This window comes from Monopterus albus, unplaced genomic scaffold (assembly GCF_001952655.1).
Source record: "Monopterus albus unplaced genomic scaffold, M_albus_1.0 scaffold4.1, whole genome shotgun sequence".
NCBI lineage: Eukaryota > Metazoa > Chordata > Actinopteri > Synbranchiformes > Synbranchidae > Monopterus > Monopterus albus.
In genome coordinates this window covers 7,254,018-7,273,181 of record NW_018127884.1, presented here as the reverse complement: position 1 = coordinate 7,273,181, position 19,164 = coordinate 7,254,018, and the positions used below count along the sequence as shown (strand labels likewise).

At 41.1% G+C, this 19,164-nt stretch overlaps 3 protein-coding genes and 1 long non-coding RNA gene across 9 annotated transcripts in view; 2 read left to right on the top strand and 2 right to left on the bottom strand.

The window, feature by feature from the left end:
* nudt21 (nudix hydrolase 21) overlaps nucleotides 1-2,739 on the bottom strand; it is a 5,138-nt gene extending 2,399 nt beyond the window's left edge. Inside the window, exons 1-6 of the mRNA XM_020605307.1 lie at nucleotides 2,418-2,739; nucleotides 1,282-1,482; nucleotides 1,140-1,203; nucleotides 966-1,055; nucleotides 494-569; nucleotides 214-328 (exon numbers count right to left, since the gene is read on the bottom strand). Coding sequence (XP_020460963.1) covers nucleotides 214-328; nucleotides 494-569; nucleotides 966-1,055; nucleotides 1,140-1,203; nucleotides 1,282-1,482; nucleotides 2,418-2,539 — 668 coding nt within the window. The 5' untranslated portion in view covers nucleotides 2,540-2,739. The remainder of the gene's footprint in view (nucleotides 1-213; nucleotides 329-493; nucleotides 570-965; nucleotides 1,056-1,139; nucleotides 1,204-1,281; nucleotides 1,483-2,417) is intronic.
* Nucleotides 2,740-3,390: 651 nt separating this feature from the next.
* LOC109964637 (mucin-5AC-like) lies at nucleotides 3,391-9,825 on the bottom strand. Of its 3 annotated transcripts, none has more exons than XM_020608085.1 (10): nucleotides 9,745-9,803; nucleotides 8,258-8,343; nucleotides 7,738-8,011; nucleotides 6,747-6,853; nucleotides 6,141-6,606; nucleotides 5,957-6,049; nucleotides 5,841-5,877; nucleotides 5,498-5,569; nucleotides 4,101-5,411; nucleotides 3,391-4,009 (listed from the first exon to the last, which is right to left on the bottom strand). In XM_020608085.1, the coding sequence occupies exons 2-10, from the start codon at nucleotides 8,272-8,274 to the stop codon at nucleotides 3,744-3,746; spliced, it is 2,643 nt and encodes an 880-aa protein (XP_020463741.1). In that variant the 5' UTR covers nucleotides 8,275-8,343; nucleotides 9,745-9,803; the 3' UTR covers nucleotides 3,391-3,743. The 3 variants fall into 3 exon arrangements, with proteins under 3 accessions (XP_020463741.1, XP_020463751.1, XP_020463761.1); XM_020608095.1 differs by lacking the exon at nucleotides 8,258-8,343 and adding an exon at nucleotides 9,417-9,569 and having other exon boundaries at nucleotides 9,745-9,802; XM_020608105.1 differs by lacking the exon at nucleotides 8,258-8,343 and having other exon boundaries at nucleotides 9,745-9,825.
* LOC109964652 (transcriptional repressor CTCF) lies at nucleotides 9,788-17,395 on the top strand. Of its 4 annotated transcripts, none has more exons than XM_020608141.1 (13): nucleotides 9,788-10,002; nucleotides 12,230-12,508; nucleotides 12,616-12,798; nucleotides 12,935-13,316; nucleotides 13,474-13,644; nucleotides 13,908-14,041; nucleotides 14,129-14,249; nucleotides 14,340-14,489; nucleotides 14,622-14,782; nucleotides 14,871-15,053; nucleotides 15,148-15,283; nucleotides 15,547-15,693; nucleotides 15,883-17,395. In XM_020608141.1, the coding sequence occupies exons 2-13, from the start codon at nucleotides 12,251-12,253 to the stop codon at nucleotides 16,122-16,124; spliced, it is 2,268 nt and encodes a 755-aa protein (XP_020463797.1). In that variant the 5' UTR covers nucleotides 9,788-10,002; nucleotides 12,230-12,250; the 3' UTR covers nucleotides 16,125-17,395. The 4 variants fall into 4 exon arrangements, with proteins under 4 accessions (XP_020463797.1, XP_020463772.1, XP_020463790.1 ...); XM_020608116.1 differs by having other exon boundaries at nucleotides 9,789-10,002; nucleotides 15,880-17,395; XM_020608134.1 differs by lacking the exon at nucleotides 9,788-10,002 and adding an exon at nucleotides 10,060-10,078 and having other exon boundaries at nucleotides 15,880-17,395.
* Nucleotides 17,396-17,912: 517 nt separating this feature from the next.
* LOC109966029 (uncharacterized) lies at nucleotides 17,913-18,978 on the top strand. Its single transcript, XR_002275715.1, has 3 exons — nucleotides 17,913-18,270; nucleotides 18,503-18,650; nucleotides 18,731-18,978. It is a non-coding gene; the product is annotated as an uncharacterized LOC109966029 (long non-coding RNA).
* The last annotated feature ends 186 nt before the right edge of the window (nucleotides 18,979-19,164 follow it).

The following is a 19,164-nucleotide window of genomic DNA, read 5'->3' as shown; positions in this document are numbered from 1 at the left end:
GCAGTCTTATATCCCACTATATCCAAAAATTTTAACAATTTAGACTGTATGAAAGCTGCATTGGTGAGATCCCTATATCCCATCTTATGCCAACACTCAAGTACTTTCACAAGCTTAATTACACCACTGTGACATTTAATAGAAAAAGGAGTGTTTAAGTTCAACTAAGGCAATTTACACATTGATCAACACACGTCAAGATAAAAGCAATACCTGCTCAATAGCTGTGGTAGACTGGAAATGATTGGTCCATATCCAGGAGCATTGTCATATAGTTCAAACAGTGGTGCTGCCACTAGTTTATAGTTCTTGGGGACAGCAAACAGCGCTGAGGAAACATTAATCACAGGTTTCAAAACAAGAAGCAGTGATACCTGGGCAGTTAACCATGTGTTTCTTCTCCATTTAACCACACTTCTGTCTAGGACTGTTCATCTCTTAAACTCAATCAATGCCCAATTAATTTTCACAAGTTGCTCTAAGATATACTGACCTTTTTCCTGCAACTGAACCAGGAATAGCTTCTTGTGCTCCTTAGGCTTGGTGATGTGAGCTGGGATATAGGGATACTGCACAACAAATTACCTCAGATCAGTTCACATTCCTATGAACATACTGTATACACACACACACACACACATATGCATTTTCATGTGTCATTCTTTTGGCTAAACAGTGACACTAAGTGTTACTTCAACCAAGTCTCAAAATGATTAAATCTCAAATTCACTGCAATTCATAAAAAGCTACATATTTGGACAATATATCCTAAAGATAAAGTGGATGATAGATGAGCTGGACATACTCAAGCCCCAGTGACCTGCACATGTAGGGACAACAGATGTTCAATAATGATCTGTTAATGCCACTACTTTCAGTTAAAAAATGTCAATAGTTATTTAACTGTTGCTTCAATTCATTAAACCCTGAAAACTCCTCACTTTCCCAGTCATCTCTATACAAACCTGTGGAGGCTCAAAGTTTGGGCGCCACCAGTTGCCGATGCAGTCATCAATCACCCAGTCCTGTTTCACTCCGTCCTGCCGCCCGAGGATCTGATATCCAAATATAAGTTAATATATGTAAATTACAAATCATCACCACAACAAGAAGCTTAATCTGGGCTGTGATGTAGGTACCTCAGTCATCAGACGTTTCAGACCCTCCACCTCGTCTTCTCCTGGACTTAGCTCTCCACCCGGCCTGCAGGACAGAAGAACAGTGTCAGTAAGAAACACTTCTGACTACTTATACAGGAGCCTCTGAACACTCACTACTCACAGCTTGAAGAAAGTGGTGCCCAGCTGTAGAAGTAACACATGAGGCAGCCTGTGTTCATGGACAATGAGAACACCCTCCACTGTCCTCCGCATTCCCATTTTATCGAACTCCTCCCTCATCCGCTGGAACCGGGCTGCCACTGAACTGTCCTTCTCATACAGAGGCTCCTTGGTGCCAAATGTGTAGTTGGTCAGAGGATATCTTAAGTAAAAATATACACATGAAAAGTCACTACACACGACTAGAGATCATTACAATGTCAAATGAATATGTTTTAAAGCAAAGCTGTGTTAGTAAAATAATGATATTTTAATTTGCAAGATACTCATTTTCATTATGGATTAAACCAGTTACTACTTTGTTTTTGATGGGCTGTATGTTAAAAGAAACTGTGAAACCTTCAAGAGCCTAAGGTAACATCTTCAATTAGCTTCTTTTGTTCAACCAACGCATAATAGATTAAGAAGGTATCAGATTTGAATTAACCTTCTAATTAACATAAAAAGGGCCAATCTTCACATTTGAAAGGCTAAAAAAAAAAAGCTAAGCTTGGGCATTTTTGATGACTGTCTTAAATATTTATTAACATTACATTTCTGTACATCAACTGATTGTTTCAAGTCCAAGTATGAGACTAGATTTAATGCAGGATTTTGTAATCAACACGATAATGTGCTAAATAAAATGCCTGTGATTTTAAATTCCAACTTGGTTTCTGCTTGTGAAGTAAGGATTTGATGATTTTCGCTGCCACGTGACACAAACCTGACTATTTTTGAATTTTGGACTCATAGTTGAACAAAACATGACATTTAAGCATCTCACCTTGATCTGTGGTATATTATAACGGGCATGTTTTACTGCCATTTTATAGGCAAACGATTAGCAGATTAGGGGATCATTAAAATAATTGTGAGTTTTAGCTCCAGTGTCAAACATATTGATGTTGATGTCTTCAGTAGCTCCTCACTATATGGAGCAGGAAGGAAAAACAATGAGCTAACTAAGCTAGTTAGCATTAGCCACGTATTAACGTGTTTAATTGTCAGTGGTCTGTATACGCAATTAACGGCTACATGCTGGTACAGCTGACCGCTACATTTACATTATTTGTCCCCTAGTGCACATGAACTCACAGGTTGATGGTCCTCTCCAGGGTGAGCGGCTTAGCGGGCCCGCTGATGTATTTGTTCCCGAACTGAACGGCACCACCGCGCGGCCAGCCGGTGCTCGAACGACTGGGAGGCACGACCGACATCTCTACCGTGTGCACGACGAGAGTAAATCCTCCTGCAAATGTATCTTGAGTTTTGGTTGGTTTGTAATTCACTGGATTATCTTAAGTATCAATAGAAAATCTAAAGGCCTCCGCGGACAATCCACAACACTTTCTCCTCCGTCGCTTCTCTCAGCTTTCCTTATCCGGTGACGTCAGTGCGGCGGTCCTAATAGCGACACCTGCTGGACCGGATGATGAACTCCAAGACTACCGCTGGTAGAAAAAGTACAGATCTTTTACTCAAGAAATCTGTTACAAATAAAAGTCCTGGATTCAAAGTTTTACTTAATTAAGAGTACTAAGGTACGAGCAACAAAAATACTTGAAGTACCAAGAGTAAAAGTAGTCATGCAGATGGCACATTTCACATTGTGTATTATATTACGGGATTATATCTATATTCACGTGTACCAGACACATGGTGAAGGTGGAGCTTATTCTAACTACTTTATATGCTATTTTGAAAATAACATGTTTATAACCTAATAATTTTACAAAATTTTTAATTGTCTAGGTAGAATTTCTCACTAGGGATAAAAAGTCTTAATGATTATACTGCTTTTAAGTCAGTCTGAAAAGTAACTAATGTAATCAAATAAATGTACTTGAGTAAAAGGTACAATATTTCCTTCTGAAATATAATGAAGTTAAAATATAAAGTAACCGAATACTCAATGACACTTTGTCTATGTTCCCTTACAATAGAAGAAATAAAATAATAAATGTGTATTAACAAATTGAACCTAGAGAGCCTCAGATGTGAATTTCAGTGTGAAACTTGACATTGGAAAAACTAATCTGAAATAAAAAAGCAAAGGGAATGACTCAACTGTTTCAATAATCCATTTAATAGTTATAACTATGTCTCTTATCCATCTATTGTAAACATGGTGTCTTTTACCACAGTATGGTACAGTACATAATCATACGTGCAATGCAAAAAATTCAAACACAAGTTAAAAAAGGACAAAGACACTGCTGGATTTGTTGATTACATCACACCAAGGGGATCTCAGTTCTTTGGTCCAGTGGCCCACCCTCTGTGATGTGCTGCTGTTATGTGGTGGTCCCTGTAAGAAGTTCCATGGATTGTGCCCCCCTTACCCTTTACTGTGGCCTCTCCTGCCCTGTCACAGTAGTTGGTCCCATATTTAGCCATTTCTTTGTTTCTTTATTTTTTAAATTACTTCTCACTCGCTGACTTAGTTTCTTCTTGTTGCTGACCTTCTATCATCGCTCCCTCATCGCTGTGCTGCTCACCCTCTTTCACTAACGGAGGTTGAGCCAGTGTGTCTTCTTTAGTTTTCACACTTTCTTCCTCCACTTCTTTTGTTGTCACTTCACTGTTGCCCAGCATCGGTTTCTCATTTTCATCCTCATTCTTCTTCCCACCATCATCAACTTCTTTGTTTTCATCCGTCTCTGTTAACTCAACCACCTTGTCAACTACTGAGAGAGGAAAATCACAAAACATGCTATTCAGCATATATCTATGAGAAATACATCCATGCATGCAAACATCACATACACACAAACTCACCGGAGTCCTTTTCTGCAGGCTCTACACTGGATCTTTCTTTGGTACATGTCTGCAGATCTTTATCTTCACTTGGACTGGTCAAATGGTGAGAAGCAGCACTTGAGTTATCAGTAGCAGGGAGGCCAAAGATAGTTGGAGTGGTGAGGGCGGTGCTGATGTTGTCAGTGTAAGGTGGCGCTGACTCACTCATGAGCAGGGAGCTGACTGCCACAGTGGTTGCTGAACTGCTGGTCGAAGTAGTATCTGCGTGGCCTAAACTGGTGGTGGTGGAAGTGGTTTGTGTGGAGGCCGTTTCACTGGAAGAAGTCATGGGAAAAGAGATCTCAGGGTGACCAGGGGTGGCTGGGCGAGAGACAGACTTAATGCAGTTGGTGGATGTTGGGCTTATAGTGGTGGTGGTGGAAGGAAGGACAGAGGAGATCAGGAAGGAAGTGGTAACGGGGGTGTCAGGTGAAACCATCACTGTAATGGAGTCACTTGAGTGAGTACAAGGTGGTGATGTGGTTACAGAGCTTGAAGTGGAGTCATCACTAGCTTCAGCAACTGAACTGGTGATAGCAGACAGGCTTGGTGGCATATTTGATACACTGGTGGAAGGTGAAGACGTTGCAGTGATGACAGAAGCAGCTGCATCACCACCAGCAGCAGGACTAACATCAACAGAGAGAATAGTTGGCAAATTTGTTGATGCTGTGGAGATTTCATTGCTGGGAGCGGAAACAGTTACCAAGGTGGTAATGGAAGGCGTAGTTGTTGTTGTTATTGTTGTTGTTGAGTCAAAAGTGGCAGAGAGGCTCAAAGTAATAGACTCAGAGGAAGTGGAAGTAACTGAGGAAGTGGCAGGCTCTGGCTCTGTGGGTGTAGTGGTGCTTGTCAGGGTTGCTGGAAAGGTAGATGTGGGAAGTTCAGTAGTAGTAGAACTAATTTCAGGAGCAGAAGATTTGCTGTCAAGCTCTGTAACTTTTGTGGGTGTTGTAGCTGCTGCAGCAGGGTTAACAGAGTCAGTGCATATATCTGTGTCAGAGGGACCCACAGTACTTGAAGGGGAAACACTGGCTGAGTCAGGGACTGAGTTTGAGATTGTATGAGTGGTGGTAGCAGGGGCAGCAGGAGAAGACGGAGCTGCAGTTGGGCTGACATTAGTGGGGATGTTTGTCTCCCCTTCCTGGATTTGGGCAAGCTCGTTTTCAGGTGTGTTACGACCAGATGTTGTGGGGGGTGGACCTGGCTTGATAACTGGCTTTGGCAGCAAAGCAGGTTTCCCAGCTGACTCGTGTGCCGACACACTTGGCCGAATTTGATGCCTTGTATCTAAAAAAAAAAAAAATGAATGTGCAAATGATTTAATATATCATATATTGTATGTATGAGAGAGTGAATTGGTGTTTGTGTTTTACCTGATGACGCAGACATTGTTCGAGGTTTTGAGAAAGTAGGAGGTGGCTCGGGTTTACTGTCAATGATAGTACCTGAAACAGCAAGACCGTTAAAATTTTATTTTACCAGAGGAATTAAACATCTATTATGTCCCTATAATAAATGAAAAAAGTCCAATACTCCTGCTTGTCTTATCAGCATGGCACCTGAGATATTAAATTCTTTTAATGGTGAATTGATCCATGTCAAAAAGTTTCTCCTTATGATACAAATCTCTTGACTTCAAAGATTAGTTTTTCTTCATTAAAATGAAGCTGGGGCAGAGAAGAGTTTAATCAAATTAAACATAAAAAAGGGACATACCTTCAGATTCAGCTTTTTTCATTTCTCCTTCCTGATTCTACAAGATTAAAAAAGGCATTTAACTCTTTTGATGACTCTGACAATATACACATCTAAATTCATACACATTCACATACCTGTGTCTCTCCAGGCTGGGGCTTGGAAACTCCAATACGTTGAAGCATGAGATGGAGTTTCTGTTCAAAGCTGTGCTGGCCCTCAAACTGTTTCTAAAATCAGCAACAGCAGAGTAATTAATGCCTTTCAAAACCTGTCTACTGATCTAAATGTATGCATGACTTAAACTGAAGTAACACTAACCTTTGAGTTGTTTCTGATATTGGTAGTCCCTGCCGCTGAGGATCCAGACAGTAAAATGAGAGACTGGGATTTCCCCTCTCTGAGAGCTCGGCGGGGAGGCACTGCTTCACCCCTCAGTGGCAGAGCACCAGGAACAGGTGTCTCCTGAAGAGTTGGCTCTCCAGCAACAGCACTGGGATGTTCTTTCATTTTCTCCTTTTCATTTTCCTTGTCATGTTCCTTGACTCGGTCCTTATCTCTGTCTTTCTCAGCTCTGGCCACCTCCCTGAGCGGGCGAATGAGATCTGCGATGGAGGCCTTTTTGGGGCGCCCCTCGTGGCTTGTCTCTGATTTCAAACCTCGTCTCTTTTTGAGTGTAAAGAAATCACCAAGCTTCCTCCTGAGTGTTTTGGTTGGGGGAGGACAAGGGACAGAGGTGGCAGGAGCCACATCCTGCACTGTGATAGATTCCTCATCTTGCTTTTTCCTATATAAAAGATTATATATGTGAAGTCTAGGTGCATTTAGTTGAACCGTGTAAACTTTTTAAAGCAATACTGTTAGTATCCAGACTAGTTAAATATCAAGAAACAATGAAGAGGCAAATTTGGCAGCTGTGATACTCACAGTGTATCACTCGGAAGTACTCTTTTAGTAAAGAACTCTTCAACCCCTTCATCCACTCGCCCCATGAGCTCAAGGACTTCTTCATTTTCACTCTCAATTATTGTCTCCTAGAAAACACAGATGTTTGACACCAAAAATCAAACAAACTGATGCTGAAGAGCAACTTGCATCATATGTAACTTTATATTACATAACCTTCACCTCTGAAAAACCCACACACTCTGGCACTAGTGGTTCTTCTACCTCTATATGTATATTTTGGTTTAAGCCTCTCATCCACTCATGCTACAAACCAGGCTCCTGGGAGTCAGTTGCTCAGTAACGTACAATAGGGGGGCGTCACTGGATTTTACATGCGAATGAAAGCAAGATAACTCATCTTGCCAATGTAGGTAATGTGATATCACAATTGCAGCTATACAGTGTTGCATCATCCTGATCATATTAACATCTGTGCACACAAGTAGTAATAAAAGCCAGGAGGTTGACTGCAGTACACAAATTTAGCAGAAGTCACCGTTACATGATATCCTATCAGGGGAATTGCTTGAATTTTGTCTCCTAGGGAGTGACTGTGTGTCCACAGCCTATGACAACATGATCAGCTCAGTGGAAAATGGAGATGGTCACACACACACACACACACACACACACTACATTTTGATACAATGATGGAAAATAAAAATGCCACTAGCTTTTTTCAGTGAGAGCAAGAAAAGACATTTAGACCAATCCACTCTCTAGTCGTCGTGCTCTTTCACACAGAAAATACTAAGCGTGGGTTCTTCAAACAGCTGGTGACTGGTACAATGGGATTGCCTTATTCAAGCAGGGACCAGGCATCTTATACAGCACTCCCCCTTCATCCTTCCCTTCCCCCTGCCTAGCCCCTCTGTACCCTATTACATCTATCCCTTCCTTCCATTTTCTCTCCACACTCCACTCACACTCCATTTTTACAAAATCTCTTTCTCATCCTCTGTCACAATACCTGCGGTCTGCTGGGACGGTAGTTCAGTTGTTGTCGGTGAGGTCTTGGTCTGCTCTGGGTGTAGTGCCTGAGTGCTGGTCCGCCCAATGGCAGCTCCATTGGGGAGACACGGCACGCTGTTGCCGTGGAGCTCTGTTGCCGTGGCTCTGTTGCCGAGGCACCGTTGCTAAGAGCAGCAGCACCAGCAGTATGTAATGCCTCCGCTGAGGTGGGAGGTGCCGGCCGGCTAGACTGACACATCTGACAACAGAGCCTTGCCTTTCTCTGCCCCCTCCTGTCCAAGAGGAAAACCATGGGAAAAAGATGGTGACAAAACATGAAGAGGAAGAGAGTGACCACAATGACATTTGTTTCATCTATGCATCCTAATATATGACAGGCACATATACATATATGAATATAACCCAGTGGAAATAGCTTTCTGTATATGAGCAAAATGTCCTATTGGTTATGTAATAAATTAATAATATATTTTACATGCACAAAAAATGCTCTGAAATGCTGTAAGTGACAGGCTCACCTGATAGATGCTTTCATCACTACAAAAGTGAAGAACCACACATCCTAGTATTCTTGTAAATTTCAGAGCAAGATGTCTCAGCAGTGCTAGAGGACACAGTCCCCAATAGCCAAGAGACATAGCTTGTTAGAGACATTGATAATGAGCAGCAAGAACTGTTCAACAACCAAAAAGGCACACACCCACAAGAAGGAGTATCTATGTTTTTACTACTAATTGCCCTGAGGGCATGTGTCACAGGTTTCATGGGAAATGTGTTGCCTGCTTTTAATTAGATATCCAAATCCGACATCTTAGATTTACAGTAAATGTATCATCAACATTTGGAGATTTATATCAGTCAACATCAGTTGGTGACTGTAATCACAATTAACTGGCATCACAATTTCTCACTGGTATCATGTTTATTTTAATCTACTATTCTAATCTATCTAATATTTTAATCTACAACTAACTAGTAAATATAGCTGTTAAATAAATGCAGGTGAGTAAAAGATACAATAATTCTTTCTGAAATATGCAGTACTGGAGTAGAATTATAAAGTAGGGGAAAATTGAATAGGTCTTCTCAAGTAAAGTGTGCTCAAATTTGTACCAGTAGGCTACTTGAGCAAATATAGCCATTTTGGTTCTGTGAATTCCTGGATGACTGCCCCTGGCAGTCAGGAAGGAACGAAACAGAACCATGGTTATAGCTGTAACTTCCTTTAGCTTGCACCACTGTTAACTGGCTGTCAGATGCATGTAATTGAGTAAAAGAAAAGCACAATATTTTACTCTGAAATGTAGTGAAGTTGAAATAAAGCCTCGTAGCATGGAAGTACTCAAATACAAGTATCTCAAAATTGTACAAGTACAGTCATGGATGAACTATGAGACAATGGGCCCCTGGGAACAGACCTGTATGTAGGGCAGGTCCCCCACCTCTCCTAGACTTCTGGGATCAAGACTCACAGATTGAGTATCCATGTAACTGGTATTCATTTTCTCTTCTCCTGGTTGTTTTGTGCCAGTCTGTAGTTGTTTTGTGTCTTTTTGTCATATTTTTATAGTTGTTTTGTTGTCTTCTGAGTCCTTTCAGTCTCTTTTAGTTGTTTTACATCTATTCTTGTTCTTGTTTTGTGACTTTATGTTGTGGATTTCTAGTCTTTTGACCAACCTTCCAACAGAAAGTGTTCCCTCGCAGTTCTCTGGGTCTGGATCCCCCTGACCCTGTTCAGTAATCCATCCATGGTTACAGAACTTGAGTAGATGTCTTTTCCCCAGTGCTGGTGTTAGGCCCACCCAACATCTACTCACCCATGCTGCCCTCCTGTGGTTAATTTTATAAACTGCTTTAATTCACAAACTGTCACTTGTGCTTTCATCTTAACAGTTATTGGAGTTTATATATATATAGCATTGAGATCCACGAGTCAAATTCCTCGTGTGTCCAACACACCTGGCAGATAAAGCTAATTCTGATTCTTTATAGTGTTTCCGCTCACCACGCCCTCGGCTGATTTCAAATGTGGCGCCCATCGCCAACAGCTCCACCACTCATCTTCACTCCCCTGGGTGCTGTGTTTGCGCAGGCGTGGTATGAACTTATGGGCCGCCATTTTGTGTTGGGCCCACTGTTCTAAAGAGGGAGAAAGTTATTAGCCAACGCACGGCATAATCGGTCATTGGCGACGGGATTGAGGAGGCCAACCGCAGGTGCTGAGCTTCAAATTGAACATAACAGGAAAAAGAAGCATTTCGGAGTGAGTAAAGCCGCTACTTTGCCCGGAAACACGGAAACGTTTTTGTAGGAGCCGTCGTCCGCCTCTAGGTGTCACGGTAGGGCTTACCGGCCAGGCGGCTGGCGGGGGGTGTTTGTCTCCCTCTATCGTTATCCAAAATGCACTAAATCTGTCTATAAACCGTAAGTCCGTGTCTCGGTTGAGCGTTTTGGTGGCTTTTGGCTGATATTTTGTGGTATTGGCACAGGGATGGTTGCATTTATCAGTATTTCTGTTTTAACTTTGTTCAGGCCTGACGTCCATCTTATCGTGCCCTTTGTTTCCTGTTTTCAGAGGTACTCGCGCCTCCCGAGTTAACAACTACTACGAGTTCAGGTTTAAGTAGTTTTTATCGTTTTAATAGTGTCTAACACGCAGGCTTGTACACTGTGAAGTGAGAACACCATGTTACAAAGCGAACATTTTAAAACAGGCAAACAAGAGACTCTGGGGTATTGACTGGTTGATCAACTGACATTAGCGTCATAATATTTAGCAAACGTGAACCCGGAGAGTAATCAGCACAGGAACACGTAACTGTTCTGCTACCATTTCTAAACAGTTTGCCTCGGTTTTGGAAAGTACGTTACGAAAGTAGTACCATGCATGATTCACAAATATCGGGGTGAAAAGTAATGTTAACTAGGTATGTGCTTCAATACAATTCTGAGATATTGTATTTTACTTGAGTAATTCCACGCCATGAAGTACTATACCAGTACTCCACCATTTCTCAGAGGGATATATTGTAACTTTTACTCTACTACATGTATCTGACAGTTATTTTAGATTCATACAAAAAACTAACTGTAATTACTTTTCTATTAATTGAATAATCGATGGACAGAAAACTGATAATTACACATTGTAGTCGGTTTACATCGTAGTTCCAGTTTCCCAGATATGGGGATTTTCCCACATTTGTATCATTTGTAAACTTAAAATCTTTAGATTTAAGACAGTTGGACAGGAAAAATACATTTGAAAATGTCTTTTTGGGTACCGGTATAACACTAATCTGTGACACTGTGTAGACAAATCAAGACAATTAAAATTATTCAAGAAATTATCCGCAGCTTAATTAATTTATAGTTGTAGTCCTGTTAACTATTTTCAATAAAGATATCAGGACATATTATTATATATTAAACTATCTGGTCATATAAAGTAGTTAAAATGTGCTCCACTTTTGCTATCTGGAACACTAAATTGATAATGGTGAATGCATAAATCATTATAATACTCTAACTTATAATACGTTATTCTGCATAAAACCTTTATAATCATTACTGTAGTGTACTCTTCATTGTAACCAAATTATATTAAAGTTATGATTTACATACTGTCAGAAGATCTTGTGCAATCTGTGTAAGGTAACTGTAGTTCTCAAATAAAGGTAGTGCAGTACAAAGTTGAATGTTTTCCTCTGACATGCAGTGAAGTAGAATTATAAAATAAAACAGCTCAGAGTTTCAATACAAGTCAACTGCAAAACTAATCAGTGGCCCCTTTAGTAATATATTTATATTAAGTTCATCAAAATAACAAAAACACACCTGTCCCTTGACAGTTTTATTTCCTGGGTGTGTCCCCCCCCCTCCCCCGATATCAACTGGTCATTAATAACTACAACCACCTCAGTAGAGTAAGTGAGAAAATGAAATTAGGTGCCATATAGGAATCCTATTCATGATGGCAGTGACTTAAAACTATAATTCAGTTGGAAAGAGCAGGATTAAAACTAAGGTAAATGAGCAAAGGTTGTAATGAGGTTATATTTTCAGATGCTTTTTGTCTGTTTAACTGGAAGAAAGATGGTTTCTGCCTCAGTAACTGTAAGAATATTGCTATTTGCAACATTATGGTGTAAATACAGCCTTAAAGCAATGACTTATATGGTGTCATATCTGAGCAAGAGAATTATAAATCACTGGTCTCTGTGTTCTATCATGTCCCTCAAAGCTATGTTACTGAATGAGCAAGAGAGAAATTAAAAGTTATATTTTGATATTTAAATTTCCATAAAATTAAAATGTAACCTTAATTGGTTTCCCCAAGGGAAGGAAAACAAGACTGGCCAGACATCAGTCTATCACAAAGCTTGCATGTTTACAGTAGCAAAACACATTTTTAGCCATGTCATTTTGGTTTTAAAACCATGTGAATAATCACATTTGTTACATTTTTTTTTTCATATCTTGTCCTTAAGAGTCTTGGTTGGCGTGTTGCCATGGAGGGCGAAGTTGTCTCCATGGAGGCTGCTCAGGCTGCCACCCTTGCCCCCAGTGGAAAGGTCCTGCCAGAGGGCGGAGAGGCCTTGATACAAGGGGCGACCATAGCGCCACAGAGGGAGGTCGCTGGTAACATGGAGGTGATGGTGATGGACGCTCTCGATCCAACTCTGCTACAAATGAAAACAGAGGTGCTGGAGGGAGCTGGAACAGTGACCGTTACTGGTGGAGATGATGGTCAGATCATCACACTCCAGGTTGGTACAGAACACAGGTTATGCTAATGTTGGATTATCAGTAGCTGGCCTTTTGTGTAAGGTTGTAGTCATATGATTGAGTTGAAAAGGTTCTTTCTTTTTTGCAGGTGGTGAATATGGAAGAGCAGGCAGGTGCTGCATTAGGCCTAGGTCAGCTTCAGCTGGTACAAGTACCAGTCACAACAGAAACTGTAGAGGGACTCCAGGCCACCTATGTTGATGCATCAACAGCTAACAAGGATTCAGAGCCGGTTATTTGTCATACTCTTCCCTTACCTGAGGGCTTCCAAGTGAGAAACAACTCTCTACTACTGTGTAACAAGATCACTCCTTTTTAGTTTTGTCCTGAACTTGGCGTACCCGCTGACCTTCTTTTTGTTGAAGAGTGTGGTCACAATAAGGAGAACTTGTGATGTTTTCTTTTAGGTAGTAAAAGTGGGTGCCAATGGTGAAGTGGAGACTGTAGAGCAAGAGGAGCTCCAGGCAGCCCATGAGGAGCTTCAAGCAACGAGGGGAGAGGAGGAGGATGAGGAGGAGGAGGAAGAGGTGGCAGAGGTAGAACCCCCTGAGCCTCAGCATGATGACACAGAATGGTCCAAGGATCCAGACTACCAGCCGATCACCACTGTACGTAAAGGAAAAAGGGGAAAGAAGAGCCGCCTGCGGTATGCAGATGGCGATCGTGACATGGATGTTTCTGTGTACGACTTTGAAGAAGAGCAGCAGGAGGGGCTACTGTCTGAGGTTAATGCTGAGAAGGTTGTGGGCAACATGAAGCCACCAAAGCCCACCAAGATCAAGAAGAAAGGTTGGACTTCCACTAAATTTTTAATGCACTGTATAAGTTACCTGCAAGATTCTAAACATGACTGTCAAATAGTAGTAGTTGTTTCCTGATGACAGTCCTGACACTGTGTACATTTGTGTTGCTTTAAATGAACTGTCACTCACCTTTTTGTGTCCAGGTGTAAAGAAGACTTTCCAGTGTGAGCTGTGTAGCTACACCTGCCCAAGGCGCTCCAACCTGGACCGACACATGAAGAGCCACACTGATGAGCGACCACACAAGTGTCACTTGTGTGGAAGAGCCTTCAGGACAGTCACACTGTTGAGAAACCACCTCAATACACACACAGGTAATACATAATTCACTATTTAGACTCCAGTATGCAGATAACATTTTGGCATAGTTTGATAAATAACCTGAATTGGTTAAGTTAAGAAATTAGATTTTTTTTTTTTTTTTTAAATCCTCATGTTATGCTAGAAACAATTTGTTTATACCGGGAAAAAAGAGCAGTTATTTGTTTTCTTTTCATCCAGGGTGTTTTCACTTCATCTCAGTTTTAGACTGAGCAGGTGAATAGTTTCATTCTCGTTTTCTTCAAATGTTTCTTAGGAACTCGGCCACATAAATGCACAGATTGTGACATGGCATTTGTGACCAGCGGTGAGCTGGTGCGCCATCGTCGGTACAAACACACACATGAGAAGCCCTTCAAGTGCTCAATGTGTGATTATTCCAGTGTGGAGGCAAGTTATCTGTTGTATACCTGTATAACTCTCCTTTGTGTTGCCTGTGATAGGTTCTTATTTGAATCTTTGTGTGTCTTTTCCCAGGTGAGCAAGTTGAAAAGGCATATCCGCTCTCATACAGGGGAGCGACCCTTCCAGTGCAGTCTGTGCAGCTACGCCAGCAGAGACACTTACAAGCTGAAGAGACACATGAGGACACATTCAGGTAAGATGCTTGTATCTTCTATCACTTGAAACAGCTTACCTCCAATTTGAGACAAGTACTTCACTCATTATATTCTCGTCTCTTTTGCAGGTGAGAAGCCATATGAGTGCTACATCTGCCATGCTCGTTTCACACAGAGCGGCACCATGAAGATGCACATTCTGCAGAAACATACTGAGAATGTGGCTAAGTTCCACTGCCCACATTGTGATACTGTCATTGCGCGCAAGAGTGACCTTGGTAAGTTATGTGCCACCATTTTCACTTAGACACCAAGTTTAAAGGTTTTGGAGCAGTCATTGTCTTAATCCATACCCCAGGCCAGTGTGACATTTCTTACTAATTTTCATGTCTTCACTGTTCCTATTGTAGGTGTTCATTTGCGGAAGCAGCACTCATTTATTGAAACAGGGAAGAGGTGTCGTTACTGTGATGCTGTGTTTCATGAGCGCTATGCTCTCATCCAACACCAGAAGACTCACAAGAATGAGAAACGTTTCAAATGTGACCAGTGCGACTACTGCTGCAGACAGGTTTGTTTTACATAGGAAATGTAGCATGTGCTGTTTATTAATTTATTTGACTGCTAAGTGACTGTTTCTTTGGTGTGTTGTACTACAGGAGCGCCACATGATAATGCACAAGCGTACACACACAGGGGAGAAGCCATTTGGCTGCAGCCAGTGTGAGAAAACATTCCGGCAGAAGCAGCTTCTGGACATGCACTTCAAGCGCTACCATGATCCCAACTTTGTCCCCACTGCCTTCATCTGCGACAAGTGTAACAAGACCTTTACCCGCAGGGTAGGGCAGAGATTGTTTGCCACACATTTAAATACATTTTTTACTTTAAGTGCCTGAGTTGTCCTGAGTTGACAATTGCTTGTATGGTCCACAGAATACCATGCTGCGTCATGCTGATAACTGCTCAGGTGAAGTTGCTGGAGAAGAAAATGGAAGTCCGAAAAAGGGCCGTCGTGGCAGGAAGAGGAAGATGCAGGCAAGAAGGGATGATGATGACGACGATGACACCGGTATTGTATACACAAGCTTTTGATAAGTTGGTGTGCACCAATTTTGCCTTTATTGCAAAGCTTGTGTTTTTTATGACACATCTCCTCAGTTATAACAAAATATGCATGGTCAGAAGAGGCTTTATCATTTAACCTAGTTGGAAAAGTAAGGCCAGCTAGGTGTGAAGTTCAAACAAAAATAGAATTTTTATTTCAATGTCTGCTTGAGATTGTCGGCAAATATACGGTTACATTAATATCTCTCCTTCCTCTTTCGTATGTAGAGGCTGATCTGGATGAGGTGGAGGAAGAAGAGGAGCTGCTAACTGACATTGAGGTGGAACAGGCCCCACCAGTCATCCCTATCCCAGCCCCTGTGGAGCCACCAGTCAAGAGGAAACGTGGACGTCCCCCAAAGAACAAACCAGATGGTAAGTGTCAGATTTACAGCCATGTTAAGCATCTTTTTACGGTGTGTCACTTCATAGATAGTATCTATCAAAGTCTAAGTGTTTGATCACTAAAATGTCAACTGTTTCCTTTTAAACCGTAGTAACAACAGTCTGGAAAAGTATGTTCTCATGTTTCCAAAATCTGACCTGAAGCTCTCTTAACAGCAGCAGCTATCATCTGTGTTGAGGATGAGGCTACTGGAGAGGTGGATGACATAATTGTGAAAAAAGAGGTTGGAGCCGAACAAGACGACCATGAGGTGGTGGTGGTGGTCGGCGCAGGGAAGTCAACCATTCAGACGGAGGAGCTGTCCCAGGACGAGGGAACAGTGCAGGAGGTACAGATCTCTGGGCCCCCACCTAATGGAGACCTGACCCCTGAGATGATCCTCAGCATGATGGACCGGTGATGGATGTGAGGGTCAACCCTGTAAACACACCCAGACCCTTGATCACATCTTCATTTTTAATTCTTGGCATTTAGGATTACGAATACTTGCGTCCTGCACAGAAACAAACATCACTGTTGTAATTTAAGAATTGACTTTTAATCATGGAGTAAAGACTTGGATGAGTTAAAAAGATTTTTAATAAGGATTTACCTACCAGTAAAATTAATTTCAGTACATTTGAGTTCCAGGTGGCTGTCGTTTTTTTTTTTTTTATTCTTTTCTTTAATTGTTGCCATTGGTGTTTAGAAGCTCTATTATGTGGCAGAAAATGGTTCTCTCTGTTAATCACAAAATCTCTTCTAGTTACATAATGACTTTTTCCTAAATCTAGACTGTGCATGTTATATTAGAAAACATTTCCTTTATTTTGGGGCCCTTTTGATTTATTTGTTGTAGTCTTGTTACTAAGTTATACACCTGTGTGCCACTGGGTTAAAGTTTTAAGTAGATAGTAGTGCAGCCATAATGTGGACCTGGCTTTACTGTTTTTTCTTTTTTTGACCATAATTCAGTATCCTCAGTGAAGACCCCTATGGTACCTCTGACAGAAAATTCGTACCCCTGAAAGTTGTAAAATTGTAGAAAGGAGGAGGCAACATTCACAAAGATAATACTGCCATTAATCACAGCCACTTCAAATAAGAGAATCAGAAAGAATAAGAAAATCTACTCAATATTTTGTTTTGGTTTCTTTTTCTGTCATCAGTAAATACTTTTTTTTTAAAGCCTACTCTGATTTTTAAAAGCTTAGTCTGCTTATCTATGTTGCTACTGTTAACACCCATAGATGATGTATATGTACTAAACATTGTCACTGATATGTCAGAGAAAGGATGTTGCTTTACTCCTGTGTGTAGCCATTCCACGTTGGGTTGATGTTTTCCTTTTGTACCTTAGTCAATGCAATGCTACGTAGCAGCTTGAATGACATTTTAACTGTGTGGCTGAGGAGAACAGATGTATGACTGTACAACCAATAAAATAGTAGATGCTGAGAAGAGTGACTTTTCAGGTTTCTGCAGCACTGATAATTTCAGTCATGGATATAAAGAACTGGTGTGGTTTGGCTGAGCAGTGAACATGCTAGTGGTAAAGTTAAAGCAAAAAGAAAGTAAGTTTATCAAAAAAAAAAGTAAGCAACAACTGAGTGCTAACAGAAATGTCAGTGTATTTGCCTGCAAGTATATTTTATTAAATTGAGGACTTCATATTAAAGAACTTGACTCATTTGTATGTCTAAAGAGTTTAACCTTGTAACATTGCTGACTTGACAGCTACTACTACTACTAAAGTTGTCCTACTTTGACACTTATTCTCTCAGCTTTCATTTGGATTTGACTAAAAGCCAAAACGAATTCACATGTGAGAAGAGCACGTTGTGGCTAATTAAAATGCTATTTCTGGTATTCCACGAGTTTCCCATGTCATCACAATTACCTAGAGCCCACCGTAGCACTTTTGCAATGTTTTTGTCCAACTGCAGTGATTAAGTAAGCAGTGAGTAAGATGACTAACATATCATGAGATGTAGATCCAATATTTAATCTTACAGCTGCTGTCTCACCAGTTAACAGATTTACGGACTTTCTAACCAAATATTTTGATTATCCGTGAAGTAGCCCATATTTTCCTATCCTGCAGAAATCCTGAGTGTTAGTGGTTTGAGGTTCGTGAAGCTCCGAGTCATGGGATAGTTGTGGAAGTCGCTGTAAACCACAATTAGTCATCACAATTACCTAGAGCCCACCGTAGCACTTTTGCAATGTTTTTGTCCAACTGCAGTGATTAAGTAAGCAGTGAGTAAGATGACTAACATATCATGAGATGTAGATCCAATATTTAATCTTACAGCTGCTGTCTCACCAGTTAACAGATTTACGGACTTTCTAACCAAATATTTTGATTATCCGTGAAGTAGCCCATATTTTCCTATCCTGCAGAAATCCTGAGTGTTAGTGGTTTGAGGTTCGTGAAGCTCCGAGTCATGGGATAGTTGTGGAAGTCGCTGTAACGTTAGTTAGCTCAAGCTAGTGCTGTTATTATAGCAGCTAGATGAATAACAATGGCACAGATGTATTGAGAACACCAGTCTTAAGTTCGCCAGGTAACGATAGTGATAGTTGGAGATTTTTACTACCTCTAAACTTTAACTAGTAGTGGTATTTTACGTTCCTTCCCATCATTTACATCCTCCATTAACTGCACTCCAACTTGCCGTTAGATAAACACCATTGGCTATATAACGCGCAGTTTAGTTTCAGTCGGCTAGTGCTAATAAACACAAAACATTTGGTGAGCACTCTTCTTTGTGTCAGTTGCAACGTCCTGTTTTGTAGGAAACCAGGAGGGGAAAAGCGCCGCATGCTTCATCATCACCGCCCCTTCCCCGTCTTGGTCCAGCTCGGACAAGCGGGCCTCAGAGCTGCTGCACCTGATAGATTTAACCTAACGGGTAAAACTGGACCTACACTAGGCCACTCTCAGGTGTGTACAGTGGTTGTGAGAGGCGTCGGTACTTTTCTCTTCCTCTCCTTCGGAAACATCATGCCTGTTTTTTCCGTTAGGCTGATTCATCACGGCATCGCCAGCGCAGCAAATGCCGCTACCGAGAAAACACCGACAGACTGGGGGACATCACTGTTGCCACAGCAACTAGCTGAATCACGATTTCCGGTCTGATGAGCGATATTTCAAAATAAAAGCAGTGCTTTAATTTAAACGTATATACATGAGAGTTGATTAAGGATTAGACTTGTTAATCTCCTGACGATTTCTTGGTTAATCAACATATTGTTTGGTTAGTATAGTGACACATTTACCCGGAGCCTAAAGTAACACCTTCACAATGCTTGTTTTGTCTAACCAATAGTCCAGACAGTCACATGACAAACGCAGGAACAATGAAAGTTTCATATTTTTACATGATTTTTTTTTAAGGATTATCATTATAGTTGCCCATCAAATGACTAATTGTTTCAGCTCTAAATGTAGTCCTATA

Coding starts and splice junctions, on each gene's coding strand:
- LOC109964637 (XM_020608085.1), bottom strand. Junction 6,607..6,746: donor GTACTTCCGAGTGATACACT/GTGAGTATCACA, acceptor TCTTTTATATAG/GAAAAAGCAAGATGAGGAAT. Junction 6,050..6,140: donor ATATCAGAAACAACTCAAAG/GTTAGTGTTACT, acceptor TGCTGATTTTAG/AAACAGTTTGAGGGCCAGCA.
- LOC109964652 (XM_020608116.1), top strand. CDS start 12,251: ATGGAGGGCGAAGTTGTCTCCATGGAGGCTGCTCAGGCTGCCACCCTT. Junction 13,645..13,907: donor CCACCTCAATACACACACAG/GTAATACATAAT, acceptor AATGTTTCTTAG/GAACTCGGCCACATAAATGC. Junction 15,284..15,546: donor TGATGACGACGATGACACCG/GTATTGTATACA, acceptor TTTCGTATGTAG/AGGCTGATCTGGATGAGGTG.